A 27298-nucleotide genomic window follows, 5' to 3' on the forward strand; every position below is an offset into this window, starting at 1 on the left:
ATATTTACTTTTGACATAATTAATAACACTTATGTATTATAGGAACTCTACTTCTTAGGCCAGGGTTGAGCAGTCATTAGATTGAATCGGTAACCAACAGAATGGGAAAAAATTTTTTGCAATCCACCCATCTGACAAAGGGTAAATATCCAGAATCTACAAAGAACTTAAATAGATTTACAAGAAAAAAACAGGCTCATTCAAAAGTGGGCAAAGGATATGAACAGACACCTTACAAAAGAAAACATATATGAGGCCAACAAACATATGAAAAAATGCTCATCATCACTGGTCATTAGAGAAATGCAAATCAAAACTGCATTGGGATGCCATCTCATGCCAGTTAGAATGGCGATCATTAAAAAATCTGGAGACAACAGATGCTGGAGAGGATGTGGAGAAATAGGAACACTTTTGCACTGTTGGTGGGAGTGTTAAATTAGTTCAATTATTGTGGAAGACAGTGTAGCGATTCCTCAAGGAACTAGAAATAGAAATTCCATTTGACCCAACAATCCCATTACTGGGTATATATCCAAAGGATGATAAATTGCTCTATTTTGAAGACACATGCACACGAATGTTCATTGCGGCACTGTTTACAATAGCAAAGACTTGGAACCAATCCAAATGCCCATTGATGATAGACTGGACAGGGAAAATGTGGCACATATACACCATGGAATACTATGCAGCCATCAAAAACGATGAGTTGTGTCCTTTGTAGGGACATGGATGAACCTGGAAACCATCATTCTCAGCAAACTGACACAAGAACAGAAAATCAAACACCGCATGTTCTCACTCATAGGTGGATGTAGAACAATGAGAACACATGGACACAGGGAGGGGAGCATCACACACTGGGGTCAGTTGGCGGGGAAATAGGGGAAAGACAGCGGTGGGTGGAGAGTTGGGGAAGGCTAACATGGGGAGAAATGCCAGATATAGGTGATGGGGAGGAAGGCAGCAAACCACACTGCCATGTGTGTACCTATGCAACTGTTTTTGACATGTTCCCCAAAACCTAAAATGCAATAAAAAAGAAAATGTTTTAAGAAGCGGAAAAAAAAAAAAAAAAATTGGCTGGGTGTGGTGGCTTACGCCTGTAATGTCAGCACTCTGTGAAGCTGAGGTGGGTGGATCACCTGAGGTCAGGAGTTCGAGACCACCCTGGCCAACATGGTGAAACCCTGTCTTTACTAAAAAATATAAAAAGTTAGCAGGGCATGGTGGCAGGCACCTGTAATCCCAGCTACTCAGGAGGCTGAGGCAGGGGAATCACTTGAACCCACTAGATGGAAGTTGCAGTGAGCTGAGGTCATGCCACTGCACTCCAGCCTAGGCAACAGAGTGAGACTCCATCTCAACAACAGCAACAACAACAATTTAGCTCAGTGCAGTGGCTCGTGCCTGCAATCCCAACACTTTGAGAAGCCAAAGTGGGAGGATTGCTTGAATGCAGGAATCCGACACCAGCCTGGACAATATAGCAACCCCACCTCTATAAAAAGTAAAAGTAAATTAGCTGGCCATGATGGCATGCGTCTGTAGTCAGTCCTAGCTACTCAGAAGGCTGTGGTAGAAAGATCACTTGAGCCCAGGAGTTTCAGACTGCAGTGATCTGTGATTGCACCACTGCATTCTAGCTGTGTGAAACAGCAAGACCATGCCTCTTAAAAAAAAAAAAAAAAAAAAAAGACAATGTCATACACTACATTAAAAACATCAGTGACCCTAAGGCATCTTTAAATTTCCATTTTCCCTTGTTTTTTTTACAGAATTCTTATATAATTACAATGAGCATATAGCAACCATATATTTTTGTTAATATTAAGACAAACATTTTAATATTCTAGCTCATCTTTATAATCTTATCACATGATAGGACATAATTTATTAAAAAGTTACTCAAATAGAGAACACTAGTGGTTTCTAGTTTATGCTCTTTTGTGTGCATCAAACCTTTTTGTTTTTGTAGTTTTGTGTTAAAATAAATTCCAGTTGTGCGCGGTGGCTCACACCTCTAATCCCAGCACTTTGGGAGGCCAAGGCAGGACGATTGCTTGAGGTTAGGAGTGCAAGACAAGCCTAGATAATATAGTGAAATTCTGTCTCTACAAAAAAAAATTTTAAAAATTAGCTGGATGTGATACTGTGTGCCTTTAGTCCCAGCTACCTGGGAGGCTAAGGTGGAAAGATCACTTGAGCCGAGGCGGTGGAGGCTGCAGTGAGCTGTGATCATGCCACTGCACTCCGGCCTGGGTGACAGAGCGAGACCTTTTCTCAAAAAATAAAGCAAAATAAATTGTGTAAGATTGAGATTTATGGACAAATCAACTTTATTAAATTTTTATATTTCTCACCCTGGCACTAACTGTAATGTGTATTTATGTTACCAGATGGAAATTCTTTTGAGATATTTGCCTAAATTGACAGCTTATTACTCAACCCTTAATGCCAAAATAATTTTTTTGGTACTGTTACATTATTCACCTATATACTTCCCATGGCTTTAGTAATTAGTGTTTTTCAAATGTCTCCTAGCTTTTATAAAATTATATATATTAAAAAATATATATGTTCTTTAACTTTTATTTCACTGACTTTAAGGGAACAGGTGATTTTTGGTTGCATGATTGAATTGTATAGCAGTCAAGTTAGATTTCAGTGCAGGTGCCACCCAAATAGTGTACATTGTACCCTACTACATTCTGTAGTTTTAAAAAAATCTCTCATCCCCCTCCCACCACCCCCCACTTCTGAGTCTCCAATGTCCATTATACCTCTCTGTATGCCTTTGCATAACCATAGCTTAGCTCCCAACTATAAGTAAGAGCATATGGTATTTGGTTTTTCATTCCTGAATTACTTTACTTAGAATAACGGCCTCTATCTCCATCTACGGTGCTTCAAAAGACATAATTTCGTTCTTTTTTATGGCTGAGTAATATTCCTTGGTATATATATATGCCACATTTCTTAATTCACTCATCAGTTGATGGGTAATTAGGTTGGTTCTACATCTGGCAGTTTTGAATTTTGTGCAGTAAACATACCTAATGCAGCTGTTTTTTAAATACAATTTTCCTTTGGGTAGATACCCAGTAGTGAGATTGCTGGATCAAATGGTAGATTTAGTTCTTTAGAAATCTCCATACTTTTTCCCATAGAGGTGTTACTGATTTATATTTCCACCAGCAGTATATAAATGTTCCCTTTTCATCACATCTATGCCAATATCTATTGTTTTTTGACTTTTTAGTAATAGCCATTCTGGCTGGGATAAGGTGATATCTCATTGTGGTTTTAATTTGCATGTCCCTGATCATTAGTGATGTTGAGCCTTTTTTTTCATGTTTCTTGGCCATTGTATACCTTCTTTTGAGAAATGTTTATTGATGTAATTTGCCCACTTTTTAATGGGATTATTTTATTTTTTTCTTGCAGATTAGTTGGAGTTCCTTGTAGATTCTGGATATCAGTCTTCTGTCAGATGCATAGTTTGCAAATATTTTCTTCCATTCTGTGGGTTGTCTGTTTACTTTGATTATTTTTTGCTGAGCAGAAGCTTTTTAGTTTAATTAGGTCCCATTTATTTTTTGTTGCATTTTCTTTTGGTGTCTTAGTCATAAATTCTTTGCCTAGACTAATATGTAGAAGAGTTTTTCCTAGGTTTTCTTGTAGCATTTTTATGGTTTCATGCCTTAGATTTAAGTCTTGAATTCATCTTGGGTTGATTTTTGTATAAGGCAAGGGATAGGGATTCAATTTCATTCTTCTACATGGGACTATCCAGTTTTCCTGGTACCGTTTATTGAATAAGATGTTCTTTTCCCAATTTTTTTTGTGTATGCTTTGTCAAAGTTCAGTTGGTTGTATTGGGTTTTATTTCTGGGTTCTCTACTCTGTTTCTTTGCTCTATATATGTACTTTTATACCAGTACCATGCTGTTTTGGTTACTATAGTAGCCTTGTAGTATAATTTGAAGTCGAGTAATGTGATGGCTCCAGATTTGTTTTTTTGTTTAAGATTGCTTTGTCTATTTGTACTGTTTTTTGGCTCCATGTGAATTTTAGGATTGTTTTGTCTAATTCTGTGAAGAATGATGTTGATATTTTGATATGAATTGCATTGAATCTGTAGACTGCTTTTGGCAGCGTGGTGATTTTCATGATATTTATTCTGCTAATGCATGAGTGTGGGATGTATTTCCGTTCGTTTGCATTGTCTGTGATTTCTTTCAGAAGTGTTTTGCATTTCTCCTTATAGAGATCTTTTACTTCCTTGGTTAAGTGTATTCCTAGGTTTCTTTTTTTTTTCAGCTATGGTCAAAGGGATTGAGTTCTTGATTGTTAGTCATTGTTGGTGTGCTACTGATTTGTGTACTTTGATTTTGCAACCTGTGACTTTACCGAATGTATTTATCAAATCTAGGAATCTTTTGAAAGAGTCTGTAGGATTTTCTAGATATATAATCATATCATTGGCAAACAGAGATAGTTTGACTTCTTCTTTTCCGATCTGAATGCCCTTTATTTCATTCTCTTGCCTGAGTGTGCTGGCTGTGGCTTTCCATATGTTCTTATTTTTAAAGGAGAGACTATTACCCAAAATGAAAAAATTACTTAGATTGGAAATTGGAAGAAATACTCTGAAAGTATTATTTTTTACATAGTCAAATTTGGTAGTTTGATTTTATTATTTCTGAATTTTGCAGTCATCATTCATAGCACACGTTTGTAAAAGTTAAAAAAAAGTTCTTTATTTTCTTCCAACATAAAGTTATTAATTAGTGCATTCATTATTTGCTAGGAGTTCTGTGGAAATCATGAGTAGCTTTTGGGCTTTTCTGCATATAAAAGTATAAGTATCGTATTATAATTTAATTATCCTTATTTAAGAATGTTTAATGTACTTCTTTTTTCTCATCACATATTCTGTCAAATTTTAATAACAAATGCACCTTATAGCTCATGGAACAAAAAACACAAGACATTTTTGGGTTCCAAGTTGCCAAAGTATGGAATAAAATCTCTAGGAAGTATATTGCAGCCAATGCCAAATGGGACACCTGTTAATTTATTAGGAACTTCCAAGAATAGTAACCTCAAAAGTTACATCAAAAATAATGGCTCTTCATCATCTCATTCATTTAATTGGAGAAAAGCAAATAAATACCAACTTTGTGCACAAGGTGCCGAAGATCCTAACAATACTCACAATTCACACGATAAAATAATTGATCCTAAAAAACATGTTACCACTCAAAGAATGTTTGATAAAAATGGGATAAAGGGAGGTTTGAAAAGTATTTTGTTATTCACATCAAAGTTAGCAAAGCCATCCACTATGTTAATGTCATCTACAGAGGAGTTACACCAAAAGTCTTTTTCTGTACCGTCTAATTTGGGTAAATTTACCAAAGGCACATTATTAGGAAGGACTTCATATTCTTTGGTCAATACTCCAAAATCACGGATTTTGGAGTTGAACGGATTTTATGGAAACCGGTTGGCTAGTAGCAATGCAAAGGCCTAGAGCAAACTCCTGTACCACCTGAAGCAGTTCTGGTGAAAGCCTAACTTAATCCCCAGACACAGTAGTAAATCTATTAATTGTGAAAAAATGGTAAGGTCACAAAGTTTTTCACATTCCATTCAGAATTCATTCCTTCCACCTTCATCTATAACCAGATCACATTCCTTTAATAGAGCAGTGGATCTTACAAAGCCTTATCAAAACCAACAGCTATCCATTAGAGTGCCTCTACGGTCAAGTATGCTAACAAGAAATTCCCGGCAGTCAGAAGTACTCAATGGGAATGAACATTTGGGGTATGGATTTAATAGGCCTTATGCTGCTGGTGGAAAGAAGTTGGCTTTACCAAATGGCCCAGGTATAACTTCTACTTTAGGTTATAGAATGGTTCATCCCTCTCTACTGAAATCTAGCCGATCTCCATTTTCTGGGACTATCACAGTTGATGGAAATAAAAATTCACCTGCTGACACATATATAGAGGAAGATGCTGCAGTTTTGGCTGAGGACAGAGCTACTAGTAAGGACCAAGAACTGATTGAAAATGAAAGTTACAGAACAAAAAACAACCAGAGCATGAAACATGATGCTAAAACGAGATACCTGAGTGATGATGTGGATGACATTTCCTTGTCTTCTTTGTCATCTTCTGACAAGAATGATTTAAGTGAAGACTTTAGTGATGATTTTATAGATATAGAAGACTCTAACAGAACTAGAATAACTCCAGAGGAAATGTCTGTCAAAGAAGAGAAGCATGAAAATGTGCCACCACAGGATGTATTTGATTCCCCCAAGGAAAATGTAAAAGCTCTCAGTAAAACTAATGAATGGATAGACATAAGTGTCTCTGGTAAATATTACTAACCTTAAGTTTCTTTGCTTTCTTTTAGATAATATAACTGAACTTACATTAAGGGTTATCTTCAGATAGATTTCAAGATACTATCAGTTTTACAGAGGGTTGGATTTAGACAAAATTGGAGTGGGGTAACATTTATTTTCCTGTGACTTTTGCTCCTGACCCCGTTTTTCACCCTATCTAAAACAGCGTTAATAAAACCACTCTTATCTTTGTTGTTCTTTGGCTGTTATACACAAGCTTATTCCTGCTTAGTATAGACAGTACTTCTAACTGACTTTTCCCCCACTTACCTCAACCAGTGGTATGACATTCATCAAACCGTCTCTTCCCTTAGGGTAGCATAACATTGCTACTTGTTAAGAGTAAAGCTGCACCAAAGGGTAAAATGAGATAATAGAAGTTATGTCTAATCTGATTGATTTTTTTTTTTATCTTAAAAAATTTTTCTTGTTTAGCAATTTTTACACATCCAGAGGGAGCTTTATTTATTTTTTAAACTGAAGAAAGTGAAATAATATCTGTTAAACATTTCCTCTTATGTTTGGTTATCCTGTTACTAAATGCTGGAGAAAATGTATTTGGTGTTTTTACGCCCATATGCTTGAAAATAGAACAAACTGAAGGGATTGGATATAGACATGTGGTATGTCCAGTCCCTTCAGTTTGTTCAGTTTGTCCCCTGGTATAATCAGATCAGTGCATAGAGATGCATATACAAACCCTTGGTTGTCTGTAGGTTTTCTAAAAGTGACTGCCAGAACAAGTTTATTTCCTTATAGGGAGGCAATTATGAGTACCCTATATTATTTAATCTATGAAGTTAAATAGTGTACACAGAGGAAAAGGAGCTTCCTGGCAAATGTTTAAAAATAAATATCTTGGGAAACATAGGAATATGAGGCTTTACTTACATTTTTGGAAATATTACAGAAGGGAAAGATGACTAAGTAAATTTTCTTTTCGTCTATTAGAAAATATTTCAGTAGGTTATTTTAAAGATTTTGCCTCTTGATGTTTTCATGGCTTAGGATATAGAAAATGCTACAGTTATGAGTGCTTTTTTTTTGAGCCAGCTTTTTGCTATGATATATCAAATTATACACACATATTTTTAGGACATGTGAAACAATTATATTTTTGTCAGTCAGTAATCTTTTCTCTCTCTCTCTCTCTTTGAATGAATTGAAGACAGGAGTGAATGTACAAAACATGCGTCTGGGAATAATTTCGTTTCACCGGATACAGACTACAGAGCTGGTTCTTCATTTGAACTCTCTCCATCTGATAGCTCTGATGGAACATACATGTGGGATGAAGAAGGCTTGGAACCCATTGGAAATGTCCATCCGGTTGGGAGCTATGAGTCCTCTGAAATGAACAGCATAGTATGTATGGATTTATATATTCTTGGAACATTTTGTTTACCCTATTATAGGGACACTTGTACTATGATTGATTTTTTAGAAAGTTTATGAGTTAACGTTACTACTTTGAGAAATGGGAATTCATGTTTCTTAAGAGCCTATAAAATATCTGACCCTAGTAGGAAATAAAGCGTGAGAATATATGACATTTGACTTAAATATACTCAACATATTTACATAGATATTTTTCATATGTACATACATATGTACATTCTATATTAGTAGGTTAATCTATGCCAGTGGTTCTCAAAGGTAGTGGGAAGGAGGTCAATGGCAAGAGGTGGTTTTTGATGAGGGCTTCTTGGTATCTAGTGGGTAGATGGCAGGGATGTTGTTTAACATCCCACAGTGCACAGGACAGAGACCACAATGAATTATTTATCTAGCCTAAGATGACAGTAGTGCTGCTGTTGAGAAACCTTGGCCTGTGCTCTACTGAGGTAACATTGAAGTGCCAACTCTCAGTGGGATAACACAATAAAAGTTTGTTTTTTACTCTTAGAAAGTCTTGTGGGTCTGGACAGCTCTCTAAGGTGGCTGCCTTTAGTGATCTAAGCTACTTTGATTTTGGGGCTTGACCATCTTTTGAGGTCCCTTCTTGTCACTATGGCAGAGTAAGAGTGCCGGAGGGTCTCACACATATAATTACTTGCACTGGCCTGCAAGCAACACTTGGCACTTCCATTCATGATCTGTTGACCAGAACTAATCATGTGGTCTCACCTAAGTACTAAAGACAGGAAGTGTAATCTTCCTGTGTGCCTGGAAGGCAAGGGAACCAGGTATGGGCAAGTGTTAGAAGACCTACCTTGAATTTATATGTGCATATTTTAAGAAACACAGCAAGTAATGTGGATAATGTGCCATGTAGGTAAACTATAATTGGTATGTTTAAGGTGACTCATTGCAATTATTCAGTATATAAAATATGATTTTCCAATAGTTGTATGGCAAAATTGGTAGTCTTTGTGGATATATTAAATTCCAAGTGGATTTCGGGTAGTATAATTTTCTATACTCCTATAATCCTTTTATTTAAAAAAGTCATTGTTACCAGAGGCTTAAATAGCACAAACGTTTTTTTAACCTCTATCAACACCTTATATACAAACATTTAATCTAGAGAGAGTATCTTCATCTCATTAGATAAAGGAGGCTCAGAAAAGGTAACAGTTTAAGACCTTTGTCTTACTAGGACTTTAAAGGCAAACATGATTGACATGCAAATGAACACGGTGTCATGGCAGCAGTTGACCACTCAGTACCTGACAGTTTTTAGAGGCTAACAATCTTGAGTTTATTGTTTAAACTAATCACAAAATAGCTTTCTCTAAAAGAGTTCAGAATGCATCTGGATTGACCTTTAGTCCTTAAGATCCATGAGTTTCCTCCTTGTCCAGTTGGTTTATGTACATGGTATGGGAAACAACAAAAACATTGATTCAGTGCTTTGGATCTGATCTAAAGAGAAGATAAAGTCTGAGAACGGTTAGAGAATTGATGGCAAAAGTTGAGAACAGTGTGTTGAATTCTCCTACAGTGATATTGGAGTTACCATTTTTGTTTTGAAATTCTGTGAATTTTTTGTTTTGTATAAATTTTAGGCTTATTTTGTTAGGTGTGTACCTGTTCAGAATTTTTTTTTTTTTTTAATTGGTGACTTGGACTTTCCATCATTATTTATGATCTTCTCTATCTCTAATTGTGCTTTTTGTTTTCGGGCTTCTTTTTTCCCAATTATTAATAAACCTGACCAGTTTTATTTATATTTTTTCACTTCTTTTACTATCAACCTTTTTACTATATAGCAAATAGTTTATTTTATTAACATTTTCAATTTGTCTTTTTCTTTTGACTAGTAACTTTAAGTTTTAAATTTTGCATTTATTGATATACTTGGACTTTATTCTGCCATCTTATTATTTTTATTTAATTTGTCCTTCCCGCCCCCCACAAAGTAGTTTAAAATAGTATCTCTAACTTAACCCAAAGACCTTTAGCATATTCTCACTTTTGTTGGCCTCTACAACACTGCTTCTTTCAGTCCAGGTCAAGATAAGGAGCTTTCACTAGAATGTACATCAACTGTGTCACTTCTGACACAGTTTAGTTCCATCCACTATTTATTTCTGCTGACATTGTTTTTATAGTAAGTCTTCCTTTTTAAAAGAAACAGTGCCTTCCTGTTCCTTTCAGTCATTCTCTTACTCTGCAAGAACTTTATATAAATTAAACCATAAACATGTACTAGTTTATGTCTGGCTTCTTTTCATTAATATTATGTATTTGTGAGTTGTAGTTTCTTTATTCTTGTTGTATCATATTCCTCTATGTGAAAATACTACAATCTATCTTATTGTTCATGGGCATTTAGTTTGGTTCCAGTCCCTGGCTATTGGAGTATGCACTATTGTGAAGATTTTGATGTATGTTTTTATTGGTGAACATTTATTCATTTTTGTTGGGAAAATGTGTAGGAAAGAGATTCCTGGGTTATAGGTTATGCTGCTGTATAAAGATGCTGCCAGTTTTTCAAAGTGATTGTGCCTGCTTACACTCTTCATTGGCAGTAAATGAACAGTCCAGAAATTTCACCTTCTTCTCTACACTTGGTGCTTTCTGCCTTTTTGCATTTTTGATATTCTGGAGGGGGTATAGTGGTATTGCATTGAGATTTTGTCTTATATTTTTGATAACTACTCACAGAGCAACTTCACATATGTTTATTGGGCCATGTGTCTTCTGTTGGGTTATTTGTATTTTTTCTTAATGATTTGTAAAAATTCTTGATATTTTTGGATATAAATCTTTTATTCTGTGTCAACATGTAGATGTTTGTATGCATGTGTGTATTTACATAATATATATGTAGATTATATTATCTACTGAGAGTTGCTTTTGACATCTCCTAATATTGTCTATTGGTGATATACCTTACCAATTTTGATATTGTCCAATTATATAGGTTTTCCCTTTATTGTTACCAATTTTTTAAACTGTGAAGCCTTTTCATACCTTAATATCATGAATATATGTTTCATTGTTTTAGTATAAAAGCGTAAAAGCTAGGTGCTGCTGTTACAGAAATGAAATCAGACATCATCTCCTTTCCAATGCCTCACAAAAGCAGCCGTTCCTGATTCAAAGGCCAGTCTCTTGACTCCGAGTGCCCACTTTTGCAAGCTTTACTTAATGTCATGTATATCCCCCTATTCTCGAGGTCTTCTTTCTTTCTAGTTCTCCTTAGTATACACAACCTCTCAAGGCAATCACTTCCATGCCCATGGCTTCAGTTGCTTTCTCTTATTCACTGAGGATAATAGAATTTTAAATTTAAAATATTAGCTTTATTTTATGTAAGATCCCTCATTTGCTATAACCATAGATTCAGAGTTAATCCATGAAAGTAATAAAAAATGGTGATATACTTAGCATGTAAATTTTAGGAAATTTCCCCAGTTACTCTTAATGGTTTGATTTAGTATGTATGTTATTTTTAAAAACATATGTTGGGATGTCACAAATGGTCTTAGCCTACAGAGATTTATCTTCAACTTTGACCAGAGAGTTCCATTTTAATGTGACACTGAGCGTAAAAAACTGTCTTTTCCTCCTTACTGATTTCTCTTCCTACATTCTCTGCCAGGAGAAAGGTACAACTCTGTATCCAGTCTTCCCCAGCAGAGCCCAAGCAGCCCTGTTTTTCCCTCTACTTCCCTGCTTTCACATCTCATGACCAAGTACTTCCTATTCTGTCTCCCCAATAATCACAAAATTTTTTCCTCCACTTTTTTCACTGCCACTGCCTTTAGCATCAGTCTTCCTTTAGATAGTCTCTTAATTGGTCTGTTGCTTCCTTCAGTCCTTTCTTATTATACAGACCATTACACACACATCTGACAGAGACTCCTCACCTTTGTATGGTTCAATGACTCAAATTTTCAGAATAAAATTAAAACTACCCCAGTGTCAAATTTGGGGTCAGATAGAGGTGGATTTGTATCTCAGATTCATACACTGTCCAGTAGTGTGATCTCAGAAAACTGAACTTCTTAAGCCTTTGTTTTTGTATCTGCCTACCCTCATTGAAACTTGGGACTGTTTCACACATATGGTGTCTGGCATGTAGAAGGGACTTCATCAGTGTTGAATGAAGGGGAGGCATTTTAAAATTCACATTAAAAAAAAAAAAACGTTTTTTAAAAAAATATGCCAGTCTATAATGTCACTTCCCTTCCAAGCTTGACTTCTACCTGTACTTTCTGATATGGTTTGATCATGTCCCCACCCAAATCTCATCTTGAATTGTAATTCTTATAATCCCCACAAGTTGTGGGAGGAACCCAGTGGGAGATAATTGGATCATGGGGGCACTTTCCCCCATGCTGTTCTTGTGATAGTGAGTGAGTTCTCTTGAGATCTAATGGTTTTATACGTGTTTGACAGTTGCTCCTTCACATGCTCATACTCTTTGGCCTGCCGCCATGTAAGAAGTAACTGCTTTCCCTTCTGCTATGATTGTAAGTTTCCTTAGGCCTCCACAGCCATGTGGAATGTGTCAATTCAACTTCTTTCCTTTATAAATTACCCAACCTCAGATATTTCTTTATAGCAGTATGAAAATGGAATAATGCACTTTCTGATAATCACGCTTGAGGAATTGGGGAATTCATAGTACCTGAGATCAAATAATGGCCCTAGCCTGGGCAGTCATGTGACCTTGGGGAGATAACTTACCTTCTCCATCTTAATGTCTTCTCTAAAACTGGTGAGATTATTTCTGAGGGCTAAATGAGCATAGCCCACTTGGAACACTGTCAGGCATATACTGCTTGCCAGATGTTCAGTATTCATTTTTATTGAGTTAGGACTGTGGTAACCCACTTTACAGCTCTTGATTTTGTATAACAAAATCATGCTTAGTGCTTTGTTAGTAAAAGAGAGAAAACCTGAAAGTCCCTGCCATGGAAGGAAGAAACAGGGGAGAAAAGGAAATTGGTAAGTTTCAGCACTTCAGAGCTTGGGGGAACAAGTTAGGTTTCTAATTTATGGAGAAGGAGGTGGAGGCAGGATGGTCCTAAGGTGTCATTCAAGACACACAACCATAACTCTTTTTTTTTTTTTTTCTTGAGACAAAGTCTCGCTCCGTTGCCAGGTGCCAGGCTGGAGTGCAGTGGCGCAATCTTGGCAACCTTCGCCTCTTGGGTTCAAGCAATTCTCCTGCCTCAGCCTCCCAAGTAGGGGACTACAGGTGCACGCTAGCAAGCCCAGCTAATTTTTTTGTATTTTTAGTAGGGACAGGGTTTTACCATGTTGGCCAGGATGGTCTTGATCTCTTGACATCATGATCCGCCCACCTTGGCCTCCTGAAGTGCTGGGATTACAGGTATAAGCGACCGCGCCTGGCCCACACAGCCATAACTCTTTAGTGAGAGTAGAGCTAGGGTCCCAGGGATTTCTGTCATCAGGTTACAGACAAAAACTACCACTCATTGGAAGACAGGAGAGGAGTATTTCATTACAAAAGCAGTGAACAATTCAGGTGTATCTACATTGAGTCAGCAAATAAAAGTTCAACTTGGTTGCTAATGGGACCCACTCTGCCAACTGCCACTTTGTATAGAACTCCTAGAGGAAGATGGCTTCCAATAATGAACCACTCTGTTTTTAGGACTAAAAAGCTCAGGAAGCTGGTGGGTGATGAATGAAAACCTTAGTCCCACTGGCTTTTGTGAGTCACGTGCCTGGGCTTCCACCTGGGCCAGTGGGTTTCAGTCTGTAGGTGACTGCAGAAGGAAGAGGAGCTCCTTTTGTACTCTCTTCAGGCAGTTGTATCTCAGCATTTGTTGGGTTCCCAACCTATTAAATTAGCCAGCTGTTTTTCCACCCTCCCAGACAAGTCAACTCAGGAGAGGCAGCAGGGTGCGGGCCTTGGCTCGAGCCCTGGCTGGGGCCGGGCTGTGGGGTGGGCAGGCGAGCAGTGGGCAAGACTATCTCTGAAAGTGCGGCATAGCCTAGGCCTAGGGCAGGAGGAGTGCCTGGCCAACACTGTGAGCAGAGGCACAGGTGGCGGCAGACAGGAGTAGAGGTGCCCCATGGGGAACATACTGAGCTGTTGTGTGCGCACCAAGGTCAGCCAAGAATTGGACCAGGATGAGAAGTCAGAGTGTCCTCCTGAGTCTGAAATCTGTGAGGCAGCAGCTTGAGGACACGACAGCAGCAGGGCCCTCGGCTGCTGCTGTAGAACCTGCGGAGTTGACAGTTGAAGCTGGTGAGGGCCGTCCTGTGCACGACATCTGTGATGGGGAGATGCCTGAAGGTAAGGAGGTGACAGTGCCATCTGCCCTGGCCACCCTTCTGGCTGCTGCTGTCTTCAAGGTCACCTGGGGGTCATCCCCTACCCCAGGCTCCTTTTTGCCTGTAGCCAGCTTTACCGGGGCTGGTCAGAAACAAAGGCTGACTCTGCTTTGCGTTCCTTTTTCCATCACTTAGTGTTTCTCCACGGAGTCCAGTCAGTTTCTTTTCTCCTCCCCTCCCAAACACCCAGTTTTTTCTCCCTCATCGCATTCTATCAGGCTGGCCTGGGACCAATTATTTATGTCTCTTCTTGTCTGTAGCTCTGTTTATTATTCTGTGGGACTTTGTTGAGGCTTTTTTGGAATATTCTCTTTCTTTTTTCACTAAAAACTCAAATACCCCAACTTTCCAGTACCCATATCATTCTTTTTTTGTATCTATCCACATGGTACCTAAGTGAAGGTACCAGGTAAGTGCCTAATTATTTCCTTCGTTAAAGTAGCTGAATCTCAGGACAATTCATACTGAAGTATTTGGGGATTTCTTCTTTGAAATCAGAATGAAGTTTGCCATAGGAGAGATGATAGGATATTCTTAATGGGTTGCTTTAAGTCACCTTGATAGGTGCTTATTTTTTTCTAACTGTAATTTGAACACAAAAGGAAAGAAAATGGAGGGTGCTTAAAATAATTGTGAAAGGTGTGAAATGTCATGGCCAGGGTTAAAGAAAAATGGGTTTTCCCCCCAAAGGAGTTTACCCATGAGGCTCTGATGCCTTTAAAATTCTTACTCTAACACAAAATGTGTCTCTAGATTTATTCTGGTGACTTAACAGACTTTATTTACCTCCTTGTTCTAAAAGAGAAGTAGGGATGGTTCGTGGTCAAAGCTTTCAAAAGACATGAAATGTCAATATAGACTTTTAACGTATAACATAATCATTGAAGGTTAAAATGCCAAACCTTGTCCGTGGAAGAGTGTTTGCTGCCATGGCTCCCCCTTTGTCCTTCCCCCATCTGACAACAGCATTTTGTTCAAGGATAAGAAAGTAAAGTTTAAGAAGCTGGAAGCCATGATTCTCAGCAAACAACAGGAACGAAAACCAAACCCCACATATTCTCTCTCATAAGTGGTAGTTGAACAATGAGAACACATGGACACAGGGAGGGGAACATCACACACTAGCGGGTTCATTGTGCGGTGGGGTGTAAGGGGACGGAGAACATTAGGACAAATACCTAATGCATGTGGGGTTTAAAACCTCGATGATGCGTTTATAGGTGCCACAAACCACCAGAGCACATGTATACGTATGTAACAAAGCTGCACGTTCTGCACATGTACCTCAGAACTTAGAGTAAAACAAAACAAAAAAAATATCTTTGGTTGGGCACTTCGTTTTTTTCAGAGGTAGAATAATTAAGACTCGTGATGAATGTGACTTTGTAACTTGGAGTACTATACTCACTTTTCAAGATATTTAAGAATTTTGAATAAACAAATATATTATGTGAATTGATTATACCTTTATACACAAAATGTGTAAGTACTTGTATAAACTTATATGCTGGTTCCCGGTATAAGGAAAGCCTGTGAGTGATTTTACACACCAGTTCATAGATGAGTTGTGTTGGATGAGAGCCTAAAAAAGGCTCTTTATTGTTATTCTTTAGGATTACAATACAGTTTATGCATGTCTCATTTGGCCCCTTCCAATACAAAGAAGGCTTGTGTGTGTTCTCCGTATGTATTACTAATGAAGAAATGAAGACAGAGATCTCGCATGACAATGGAAGACAGCTGCTCAACAGAACTAAGGTTCTGTGTCTTCACAATGACATGGAAGTGACAAATATGCTGAATTTACTTTTTAAAAAATTTTTCAAACTCCAGAATACATCTTATATTTTGCCTATAAAATAGGCTTCTCTTTTAAAATGTATTGCCATCTTGATTTGTTTTATTCAAAGTTGATTTTACACAACTCAAATGGAACATTTACCTCTTTTTTTCTTTTTTTTAAATAAAAAAAGAGTCTCACTATGTTACGCATGCTGGCCTAAATTTCTGACTTGAGATCGAGGGATTTTCTTATCTTATACTCCTGAGTAGCTGGGAGTACAGGCATATGCCACCTTGTCTGGCTTTGTCTTATGTCTATACATTCATTTCAAAGGATAAGAATAAAAGTAGAGGTAGTGAAATGGCCTCCTTGTAGAATAAATGAGTAGATAAATTGTTATAATGATGACATCTTTTTTCTTTTCTCTCTATATAGATAGGGCTTTGGAGTCCAACCCTTCTGATCATCCAGAAGCAAAGAAATATCAAGCAGATGGTGAGACAACACTGTTTTTTTCGCCAAGAAAGAGAGTGAAAACTCTTGTTTGATGAGATGTATTATAGAAAGTGTTTAGCAAAACTCATACTGGTTTAAATTTTTAAAATTTTCACATTCACTTGCATTGTTTTAACATGATATACTCTTTTACTTCTTATCATGTTAGTGAAACATCTCAATTTTTTGTTTATACATTTTACCGCCTTTTTATCAACACAATTTATCATGTAATGGAGTCTTAGATTTATCTTTATGTTTAATTCTTTGTCCCTTTTACCAATAGATAAGAATAAAAATAGAGGTAGTGAAATGGCTTCCTTGTCGAATAAATGAGTTGATAAATTGTTATAAGTGATTACATATTTTTTCTTTTCTCTCTGTATGGATATGGCATTGGAATCCAACCCTTCTGAAGCAAAGAAATCCCAAGTAGATAGTGAGATAACATTGTTTTTTCTGCCAAGAAAAAGAGTGAAAACTCTTGTTTGATCAGATGTATTTTAAAAGTATTTAGAAAAACTCATGTTATCTGACACAGTGGGAGGTCTCTTTCCCCTCCTGGATTTCCCCTCTGGGGTCCTGCTTCCACACACTCTCTCTTGTGGAAGCTTTCTCTCTTCTCCTGTTTCTCTCTAAATAAATAAATATATCACTTTTCTGCAAATAAACAAAAAGAAAAACTCACATTGGTTTAATACCAGAATGAGAATTTGCTTCTTACCATGGGAATGGCACCATGCCAATTGAATCATTCTTATGCCTTTGTATCTTCATAGCTTAGCTCCCACGTATGAATGAGAATACACAATGTTGGATTAAATGTCCTGTAAGGTCATGGGTCCTTTCCAGCATATAACTTCAAATTCTGTGATTTTAAAATTATTTCAGAGATGAAAACTACTTGAAGCACTATAGACATATCTATCTGAAGTGCTAATGTTACAGGCTTTTTAAAAAGTGCTAATATTGTATTGACCCATTACTAAAATTGAGATTTGCCGTCCCTCAGTTACTTTGAACCTCATTGTAGATGCTGAGGGCAAATGGAAGCACATAACTTATGTAAGAGAACTTCTTGTTTCTGCTACACAGTATCAGTGGGTAACTTAGGAATACAGTTACATATATCTGAAGAGTTGTATCTGTTCATAAATATTTCAGTTAAACTAACTGAAGATACCTGCCATTGATGTTACACTGTGTCGTGCTACACTACCTCGTTAGCACTGCTTTTTTCAGGATTGCTGTACCTATATCATTGATGTCATGTGAGCTTATGTTTACTAATATATTTTCTAATAATTATGCAAAAGCAATTTCAAATAATTTTATTTGTTATAAACCACTTTCGTTATGTTATGCATTTTTTTGGGAAATAATTTAAAAAATGGGTGGGTAGGACACAGTGAACTAAATTAAAATGCAGGGCCCAACATCTTAAAAAAGAAACCACTACTGTGTGGCTGAAATTTAAACGTATGTACACATAGATATAAATTGCATGAGGTAGGTGGCTCAAGCTGTAATCCCAGCATTTTGGGAGGCTGAGGCAGGCAGATCAATTGAGGCCAGGAGTTTGAGACCAACCTGACAATCATGGCAAAACCCCATCCCTACTGAAAATACAAAAATTAGCTGGACATAGTGGCACAAACCTGTAGTCTCAGCTACTTGGGAGGCTGAGGCATGAGAATTGCCTGAACTCAGCAGGTGGAGGTTGTGGTGAGCCAAGGTTGCTCTGGGCAGCAGAGCAAGACTCTGGGTCACACAATAAATAAATACATAAAATAAATTGCATGTGATCAAAGGTTTTATGGTAGAAGAACATATAACAGGTAAATATGTTATTTATATATCATAATCATCAACAGAAACACGTTCTAACAGTGTATTGTATTGCCTTGCATTTTTGTTCTCATATTTTTGCTAAAATCCAAGAAATGAAAACAAGAAAGTGTCCTTATGGTACTGTTCTGAACTAGGAGGTTTTAATTTCAGGGCCGCTAGGAGAGTTTCTACCACACCCTTTTAAAAAAATGTCTTCAGACCTAACAAATGCTAACATCTATTGTTATGAACGTTTTTCCTTCCACAGTGTGGCATTGGATATATTACCTTATCAAGAAAAGGTGAGCTTTTTTAAAAACTGTCTTGTTATTCTGGCTAATTACTTTGCAAGCTATCAAGCTCTTCAGGTCGCAGCTCTAGACATCATGAGTTGTATTGGGCCTACCAAAATATCCAAGCAAATTACTTGTGTTTTCCTTTGTCCTTAAGACTTTTAATTCTTAAAATGATTGGGAATCTCAAAGAGTATGTGTTTACATTGATGATATTGATATTTACTGTCATAGAACTATAAAATTGAGATTTTTTTCAAAATCTATTTTTAGTTTAGATTTCACAGCCTTACCACTGGTGATATCTTGATCTAGATAACACTTTGTCACAGGACTGTCCTGTGCATTGCAGAAAGTTTAGCAGCACTGGTGGCCTGTACCAAGTAGATGTCAGTAGTAACCCATGACCCAGGTGGTGACAACAGCAAATACTCCTTGAGAACAATATTGTTAACATAAAATTTTAATGAGAAAATAGATTTTCTACAACGAAAAGTTGAGTAAAAAGTGTGTCATGTATTTATATTATTGAAGACCTTGAATGTCGCACTTAATAGAAGACAGCTGGATTCTCTAGGTCTTTCTTTGAAATTTGCTTTAAAGAACAATAAGATGGCCAGGTGTGGTGGGAGGCACCTGCAATCCCAGCACTTTGAGGAGGCCAAGGTGGACAGATTCATTTGAGGTCATAATGTTGAGACCAGCCTGACCACCATGGTGAAACCCATCTCTACTAAAAATACAAAAAATAGCTGAGCATGATAGTGCATGCCCGTAGTCAAAAAAGGGAAGCAATGACATGACCTAATCTCATGCAAATATGTAGTTGGTAAAAGGTGCATTTTTAAAGCTTTGAGACACTTGTGGGTATTTAATAATAAGTGAAAACTTGACAAGTGATACTTTTTAAAATTAGTTGCAGTGGTATTATACATATTAATAAATTTATTTGGTCAGCACTCACTAATCTGTCTTTCATGGTTAATGGATCTTTCCCCTAATACTTGCATTTATAATATCATGCATTAGTTATTTGGAATATATTGGTTTATGTTTTATTGTGTCAAAAATCACTTTGCACCACCAATATTATTTTAAAAGTCTTTAAGTGTCGAAAAGCTGTCAAGCCTACAGTAGAAGGAACGAGATTTCAAAGTCCTCAGGAAAGCTTAATTTGTGATTGGGAACTCATGTTTATTTTCCTTGAAGTGACAACCTCAGTTCATTTATTTTTGAGAATGATAGTTGTCCCTTTTTTTTAGACTGAGTCTCACTCTGTCACTTGGCTGTAGTACATTGGCATGATCTCAGCTCAAGCAATTCTCTCACCTCAGACTCCTGTGTGGCTGGGACCACAGAGGTGTGGCACCACGTCTGGCTAATTTTGGTGTATTTTTGGTAGAGACAGAGTTTCACCATGCTTCCCAGGCTACTCTCAAACTTCTGAAGGCGCTCAAGTGATCTGCCTGCTTTGGTCTCCCAAAGGGTTTGGATTTTAGAGGTGAACCATTGCACTAGCACAGTAGTACTTTTAAATAAAAACGATGTTCTGTGAAAAAAGTGATTGTTCAGCTCACGATTAAATCATGAAGTTTTTTAAACACAACCATACTGCAGTCAGCAGAAGTGCTTCTTCTTAGCTTTCTACTGATTCAGAATATTAAAGAGACATATCGAGATTTAGTAACACCATTAATTTTTACCACCTCAACAAAGACATTCTTAAGGACTTTAGGGTGTTTTTTAACTGTAAGGGACAATAAAGAACAGAATTACTACCGGTGTAATTGGTACCACTGCCTTGATTTAGGCTGAGAAACCAGCAGTTTTATCCACCTCTGCTTTTATACAGTTATGGCAAGTGTCTATGAAAAAGCAGTCAGGGTCTTTGTATTACTTTCTTAATTTAAAAAAGAAATTTTTTTAAGTCAACTTTCTCAGGTTGAATTATTATCATTATCAGAACAGTGTCCAGCAGAGATGGTGGCTCAGGCCTGTAATCCCCGTACTTTGGGAGGCCAGGCAGGTGGATAACCTGAGGTCAGGAGTTCAAGACCAGCCTTGCCAGCATGGTGAAACCCTGTTTCTACTAAAAATAAAAAATTAGCTGAACGTGGTGGTAGGTGCCCATAATCCCAGCTACTTGGGAGGCTGAGGCAGGAAAATCACCTGAACCTGGGAGGCGGAGGTTGCAGTGAGCCAGGATTCCACCATTGCACTCCAGCCTGGGCAACAAGAGTGAAACTCCATTTCAGGAAAAACAAACAAACAAAAAAAAACAGTGTTGACCTCTTAGGCCTTCTCAGAAAGGGTCTTCGGGATCCCCAGAGGTCCACAGAGCACATTTGGAGAACCACTGGTTTATCACATAGGCACGATACATTAGTTTTACAAAGTTTAATCAAAGACTAGTCTCTTTTGAAATAAAAAGGCAGATGAGTTTTTAATTCAAGCAACAGAAAACAAATACATTGTGAAAGTATACTACAGAGAACTAAAAGGAAGCTAGGAAATCAGAATCACATTTACATTTATTAAATTCTGAAGACTTTATTGCCCACCACTACTGCTTTGTAAAACATTCTTGTGTTTCAGTGTGTGGTTAAGAAGAGTAAATATATGTTTGGTTTACTGCCATTGCCTGTTAGGGAGGGTCAATACCTATAGGCAGCTCTGACTGGTTATTGTGAGAAGGACCTCACAGTACAGGACCTGATGTACTGAGGAAGAAAAGGTCGGGAAACCTGCAGGGCAGGATCCAGGAGAAGAATTTGTAAAAATTGTTTGCTTTGGTGAAGTAAACACCAAAGCACATAGGAGGCATTATTATACTAAATAGATACTGTACTAAGATATTAACAGTTTTTGAAGTAATGCATATTCTTATTTTATAGAGATGCAGATAGAACTTTGGGCATATTTGACGAACGTATATTCCCACTTTATGTAAGTGGCACTTTATTCAGATTGTATTTTTATCATAGACTTGTATTTGTTTCATGCTGAAGTCAAAGCCATCTTTAAATCTTCCCCATTTCGTGTTGCATTTAATCCTCTTAGGTGTTGTAAAAAGAATGTGTTGGAATAAGAACTGATCTGCAGCTCTGTTTAGTTAGTGATCTACTATAAGTAAATATACTATCCAAATAACAGAAAATGTATCTTTTAAAAGACAATTATTGGTAGCATCAAGCAATATGAGTATATATAATAACACAGAAGAGTGACTTTTATGAATAGAATTAAAAATAATTTGTTTAAATCAACTTACATGGTTTACAATTTTAAAAATGTACTTCCTCAAGTACATAATAGCCACATGTGGCTAGTGACTATTGTATTTAACAGCATAGGCTTAGAGCCTCATGGTTACAGGAAACTGGTATTTTCTCAAAGTTTATTGCAGAGAATGACATACCATCAGTAAGGCATTAAAGCCTAAGAGTAGCTTACATTTGGATAGAATTATGTGGGGCAAAGAGTAAAAAAGAACAAAAATTTTCTGAACTTTAGCTCATATGATTTTTAAGTGAATGTTGATGAGTATTAAATCATTATGGTATTTTAAGATCCCACTGTTCATATTGTAAAAACTGAAAGACATCTCACCAATCAAAATTATTGTAAATGATACATGGGCACAAATGTGAACAGTGCTGTCTTAAGAGCACTTCAGGTTTTCTCTTCAATGGATACTTACATTGCATCCTTTCTTCTTTCAGCAAGGAGAGGTTCCGGAAGAATACTTTATATATGATCCTGCACACAAAATGATTTTCAAATTCATGCGTATCCTGTTTCATGCCAAAGGGCTAAATGCTGACTTAGCAATCATAAGTTTGGTAAGATATTTTCTATTTATAAAGCATCTTTAGAAATTGGTCTTGTAGAGTGGCCTAGCCAATGTGGTAAAACCTTGTCTCTACCAAAATACAAAAATTAGCCAGGCATGGTAGCACGCCCCTGTAGTCCCAGCCACTCAGGAGACTGAGGCAGGAGAACTACTTGAACTCAGGAGGCAGAGTGCAGTGACCTGAGATCAAGCCAGTGTACTTCAGCCTAGGCAACAGAGCAGGACTCTATTTCCAAAAAAAAAAAAGAAATTGATCTTGTAAACAGGGTAGTATGTTCCTGATTTTAAATGAAAGTAGGTTTCTGAAATTATCTCAGAACTTTAAGAGAAACTTATGAAAGCAAATACACACATTTAAGTTGATTCATCATTATGGCTTAAATGTTGCCTTGCGTTTCTCATTACAGAACAATTGCTATTAAAGGCAGCAGGAGGGATTTCTGATTTCTCCCCCCACACTTCAGTGCACACATGCACACGCAGTGCGCATACATCCAGGGCATGTGGAGGGCTTGGAATGAAGAGGAGTAATAAGACCATCTGGTTCATGGGCAGGAATGCGTGGCATTGTAGGTCTAAGCTGAGTCCCAGGGTGTATCCCCAGGCAGTTCTCATGTATGTTGTGATTGAGAGCTACTGCCCTCCACTCATTGTTCCTTGGATGTGTTAATCTACCCCCGCTGGGCAGAGTAGGTAGCAGAAATATTTGGACTGTGATTGTGATATGGCCCCTTACTTAACCTGATGAAACAAAGTCTCTGTAGAACATAAGAATAAAAGGCATCTGCTTTCTGGTCAAAACCAGAAGTATTCTGGTTTTTCATAAGAATTCTTATCACAGCACTTAAATTGAGCTAAATCAAAGGCCAGTGCTCTGTTTTGCAGGTATACATAAAAAGACTTCTAAAGTGTGCTGATATCAACATTTGTCCATCCAACTGGAAGAGGATTATCTTCAGAGCCATTCTTCTTGTCATCAAGGTTGGGAGCAATGTGGCTGTGTGCAATGAGGACTTATGCAAAGTCTGAGAAAATGACAGTTGACGATATGTGAGTTTGTACGGTTTTTGTGAACTTTCTAACCATTTTTGAATACTTTATTTGCTCCCATAAACTTAAACACTTTGAGAAATACTTTTAAAGGTTACATTATGCAGATAATAAGAATGGGCATAAATACCACATACTCTTTCTCCCCAGCTTTAGAAGAACAGTTCATATTTTTCACTATTCATTGGTAGATCTTGGTAAATTGCCGTTGTAGTAACCTCATAAATGGAAAAGTATTTTTCTGGTGAATGTTTTTGGCAAATATCTTAACAGTGTACAATGAGAAACATAATAGTACAGTCAGTTTCCTTATGGCTTTTACAAGCTGTCTGCAAGTTCTAGTCTCTTTGTGAGGAGCGCATATCTGGCCTTTGAAATAATTGTTTGCCCATTGACAAGTCTGGGGCCTCTGCATTGTGAAGTATAGCTTCACCCTGAGTCATAACATCGTGTATTTGCATTTGCTGGTGTTCCCCCGCTTTTCTCTGAAGATCTGTTATGTAGAAACCTTGAGATACAGAATAGCCACAGTTCCCTGTGCCCCTGTCCTCTCCCCATTAGGAGTGTTGCATCACTGGGCTGATGAGTTAAAAGTTCCAGTGTTCCCCTCAGGCAGTCTGAGAAACATTGCTGGGGCATCACCCCATGCTCACCACACTCAGGAGGTTCCTGGGGCATTAATGCAAGCACAGCAGCCCTTGGGGGGGCCCCAAGTTATCTATGAGAATGCAAGAAATCTTGCTGAATCATGGAGTTGCTCATAGAGGCAACTTGACACTGAAACAGGAGCTTCATGGGTCTTTCTTCCAGTCTGGCCTCATGACTACTGTAAAGGGAAGGGTCTTGGAGCTGGTTGGTAGGGTGAGCCAGGGAGGCATTTCCAGCAGAGGCTCTCACAGTGTCCACTAGACAACGAGAATGGCTTTGTGGGTGACACTTAGGAAAATCTGAAGGAATACTTCTTGATGACATAGAAGTATATGAGGCATATGAAGATGAAGATCCTCAGGCAGTGGAAAGAGGTTTTTGTTTTTTGTGGTTTTTTTGTTTGTTTGTTTGATTCTTTGTTTTTACATTTGCCTATTACTCCAGATAAAACTGATTCAGGATGTATGCAGTCACAAATAGAAGTCTCTGCCAATTGCGCTCCCCACAGGAATAACAACTTTAGCAACTATCTAAAAAAGCACCTCCATAAGAACTGAAAATTATTTAAGTGTTCATATGACATGGTTTTAACGTCATATCACTGAAAGAGGCACTGAACAGCATAGAAAAGACAGTCTTGAATTGTTGATGCCAGCACTGTGAACCTGTGGCAAGGAGAGAGGCTACATACTTGGGGAAGGGAGAGCACTGCAGCTGTGGGACTTTGCCTGAACTCAGTGCTGCCTCATCATAGCATAAAGCAAAACAAAGCTGAACCCACCCAGTACCCACCCACAGAAAAAACATTTAGACTAGCCCCAACCATAGGGGAATTACTCATCCCCGTGGTTGGAACTTGAGTTGTGAAAGCCTGGCTGCCGTGGGATAAAATAGTCTGGGGTCCTTAATAAACCTGAAAGACTGTTTAGGTCACAAGGACTGCAACTCTTAGGCAAGTCCAAGTGCTGTGCTGTGCTTCAGCCAGTGTGTTTGGGGGCCCACCCCTCCTCCAACCCTGGAGAGTGCAGAAAGACTTCTTTCTTCCACTTGAGGGGAGGAAATAGGAAAGAGGACTTTGTCTTGCAACTTGGATACTTGCTCAGCCACAGTAGGAGAGGGTACTGGTCAGAATCATGAGACCCCCATTTCAGGTCCCAGCTTCAGGATAACATCTCTAGACAAACTCTGGGCCAGAAGGGAACCTGCTACCTTAAAGGGCAGGACTCAGTAATGGCAGGATTCATCACTTTGTGATGAAAGAGCCCTTGGACCCTGAAGAATCTTCAGTGGTAAGCAGGTAGTACATGCTTTGGGCCTGGAGTGAGACTGAGAGATGTGCTGGCTTCAGGTGGAACCCAGCACATTCCTAGCTGTGGTGGCTATGAGGAAAGACTCCCTGTGCTGGATAAATGCTGAGGGAAAAGTAAAGAGGATTTTTCTTGAGCTTAGATACCAGCTCAGCTAAAGTGAGGAGAGCACCAAGTGTGCTGTAGGAGTCCATGATCCAGGCCTTGGTCCTTCAATGGCATCACTGGACCTACCCTGGGCCAGAGGGGAGCCCACTGCCCTGAAGAGTGAATTCCAGGGCAGGCAGCATTCACAAGCTCACTGAGAGCCCTTGGGCATTAAATGAACATCAGTGGTGACCTAGCACTGATCTCCATGGGACTGCTATGATGTTCTGAGTGCAGACAGACTACTCTGCCATGGGGAAAGGGAGGGAAGAGTGGAAAGGGATTTTTCTGGTGGATTCAGTGCCAGCTCAGCCATGGTAGAACAGAATACCAGGTAGATGTCTGAGGTTTATGACTCCACCCCTGGCTTCCAGACAGCACCTCTGAACCCATCCAGGGAGCAAGGGAACTTACCGCAGTTAAGGGAAGGACAGAGGACTGGCTGGCTTCACTACCTGCTGATTGTAGAGACCTGGAGCCTTGAGTGACATAGGTGGTGGCAGTGGGTAGTTGTTACAGTGGGCCTTGTGCAGTCACAGAGCTGCGCCACCTTCAGACCTAGTGCCGTCTGGACAGACCTAGTGCTGTCCCAGGGGTCGTGGCCACAGCGGTGCTTGTATCACTGCTCTCCTAGCTCCAGGTAGCCTAGCACAGAGAGACGGACGTCATTTGCGGGAAAGTAAGGGAAGCAGCGAGTCTTTGTCCACTAATTTAGAGAATTCCTTCATGTCTGATCTTAGACCACCAATGTGGAACCTTCACAATTCTGCAAAAACCAATTATATTCTTCACAGAAATAGAAATTTAAAAAATGAATCCTAAAATGTACAGGCAACTACAAAAGACTCAGAATATCCAAAGCTAACCTGAACAAAAACAAACAAACCTGGGGGAATTACATTATCTAATTTCTTTTTTTTTTTTTTTTTTTTTTGAGACGGAGTCTCGCTCTTGTTACCCAGGCTGGAGTGCAATGGCGCGATCTCGGCTCACCGCAACCTCCGCCTCCTGGGTTCAGGCAATTCTCCTGCCTCAGCCTCCTGAGTAGCTGGGATTACAGGCAGGTGCCACCATGCCCAGCTAATTTTTTGTATTTTTTTTTTTTTAGTAGAGACGGGGTTTCACCATGTTGACCAGGATGGTCTCGATCTCTTGACCTCGTGATCCACCCGCCTCGGCCTCCCAAAGTGCTAGGATTACAGGCTTGAGCCACCGCGCCCGGCCCACATTATCTAATTTCAAATTACCCTCTACGCCTGTAGTAACTAGAACATCATGGCACTGTGATTAAAAACAGACATGTAGCCCAGTGGAACAGAATAGAAACCCAGAAACCAATTCATACATCTGCAGTGAACTCATTCTCTATGAAGGTGCCAAGCACATGCAATGGGGTAATGACAGTCTCATCAGTAAGGGGTGCTGGGAAAACTGGATATCCACATGCAGAAGAATGAAACCAGGCCTCTATTTCTTACCTTATACAAACATCAAATCAAAATGGATTAAAGATGTAAGTCTAAGCTGGGCGTGGTGGCTCACACTTGTAATCCCAGCACTTTGAGAGGCCAAGATGGGAGAATGGCTTGAGCTCAGGAGTTCGAGACTCTCTGGGCAATGCAGTATCTCTGTCTTTTAAAAAACTAAAAACAGATTTAAATCTAAGACCTCAAATTCAAAACTAAAATAAAACAGTGGGAAAAC

General features: G+C 38.5%; 1 protein-coding gene and 1 pseudogene across 2 annotated transcripts; both read left to right on the forward strand.

The window, feature by feature from the left end:
* The first annotated feature begins 5044 nt into the window (after positions 1 to 5044).
* Positions 5045 to 7994, forward strand: LOC116542371 (annotated as a pseudogene). The gene is made up of 2 exons (XR_004265195.1): positions 5045 to 6395; positions 7596 to 7994. The product of XR_004265195.1 is annotated as a serine-rich coiled-coil domain-containing protein 2-like (transcript).
* Positions 7995 to 13104: 5110 nt separating this feature from the next.
* LOC116542375 (cyclin-Y-like protein 2) lies at positions 13105 to 27161 on the forward strand. Its single transcript, XM_032267255.1, has 6 exons — positions 13105 to 14150; positions 16407 to 16466; positions 18565 to 18598; positions 21484 to 21535; positions 22312 to 23465; positions 27151 to 27161. The coding sequence occupies exons 1-5, from the start codon at positions 13985 to 13987 to the stop codon at positions 22462 to 22464; spliced, it is 465 nt and encodes a 154-aa protein (XP_032123146.1). The 5' UTR covers positions 13105 to 13984; the 3' UTR covers positions 22465 to 23465; positions 27151 to 27161.
* Positions 27162 to 27298: the final 137 nt, after the last annotated feature.

This window comes from Sapajus apella, unplaced genomic scaffold, assembly GCF_009761245.1.
Source record: "Sapajus apella isolate SASKATOON/1434 unplaced genomic scaffold, GSC_monkey_1.0 scaffold167, whole genome shotgun sequence".
Classification (NCBI taxonomy): Eukaryota; Metazoa; Chordata; class Mammalia; order Primates; family Cebidae; genus Sapajus; species Sapajus apella.

Coding starts and splice junctions, on each gene's coding strand:
- LOC116542375 (XM_032267255.1), top strand. CDS start 13,985: ATGAGAAGTCAGAGTGTCCTCCTGAGTCTGAAATCTGTGAGGCAGCAG. Junction 16,467..18,564: donor AAAGAAATATCAAGCAGATG/GTGAGACAACAC, acceptor TTCCTTCCACAG/TGTGGCATTGGATATATTAC. Junction 18,599..21,483: donor TATTACCTTATCAAGAAAAG/GTGAGCTTTTTT, acceptor CTTATTTTATAG/AGATGCAGATAGAACTTTGG.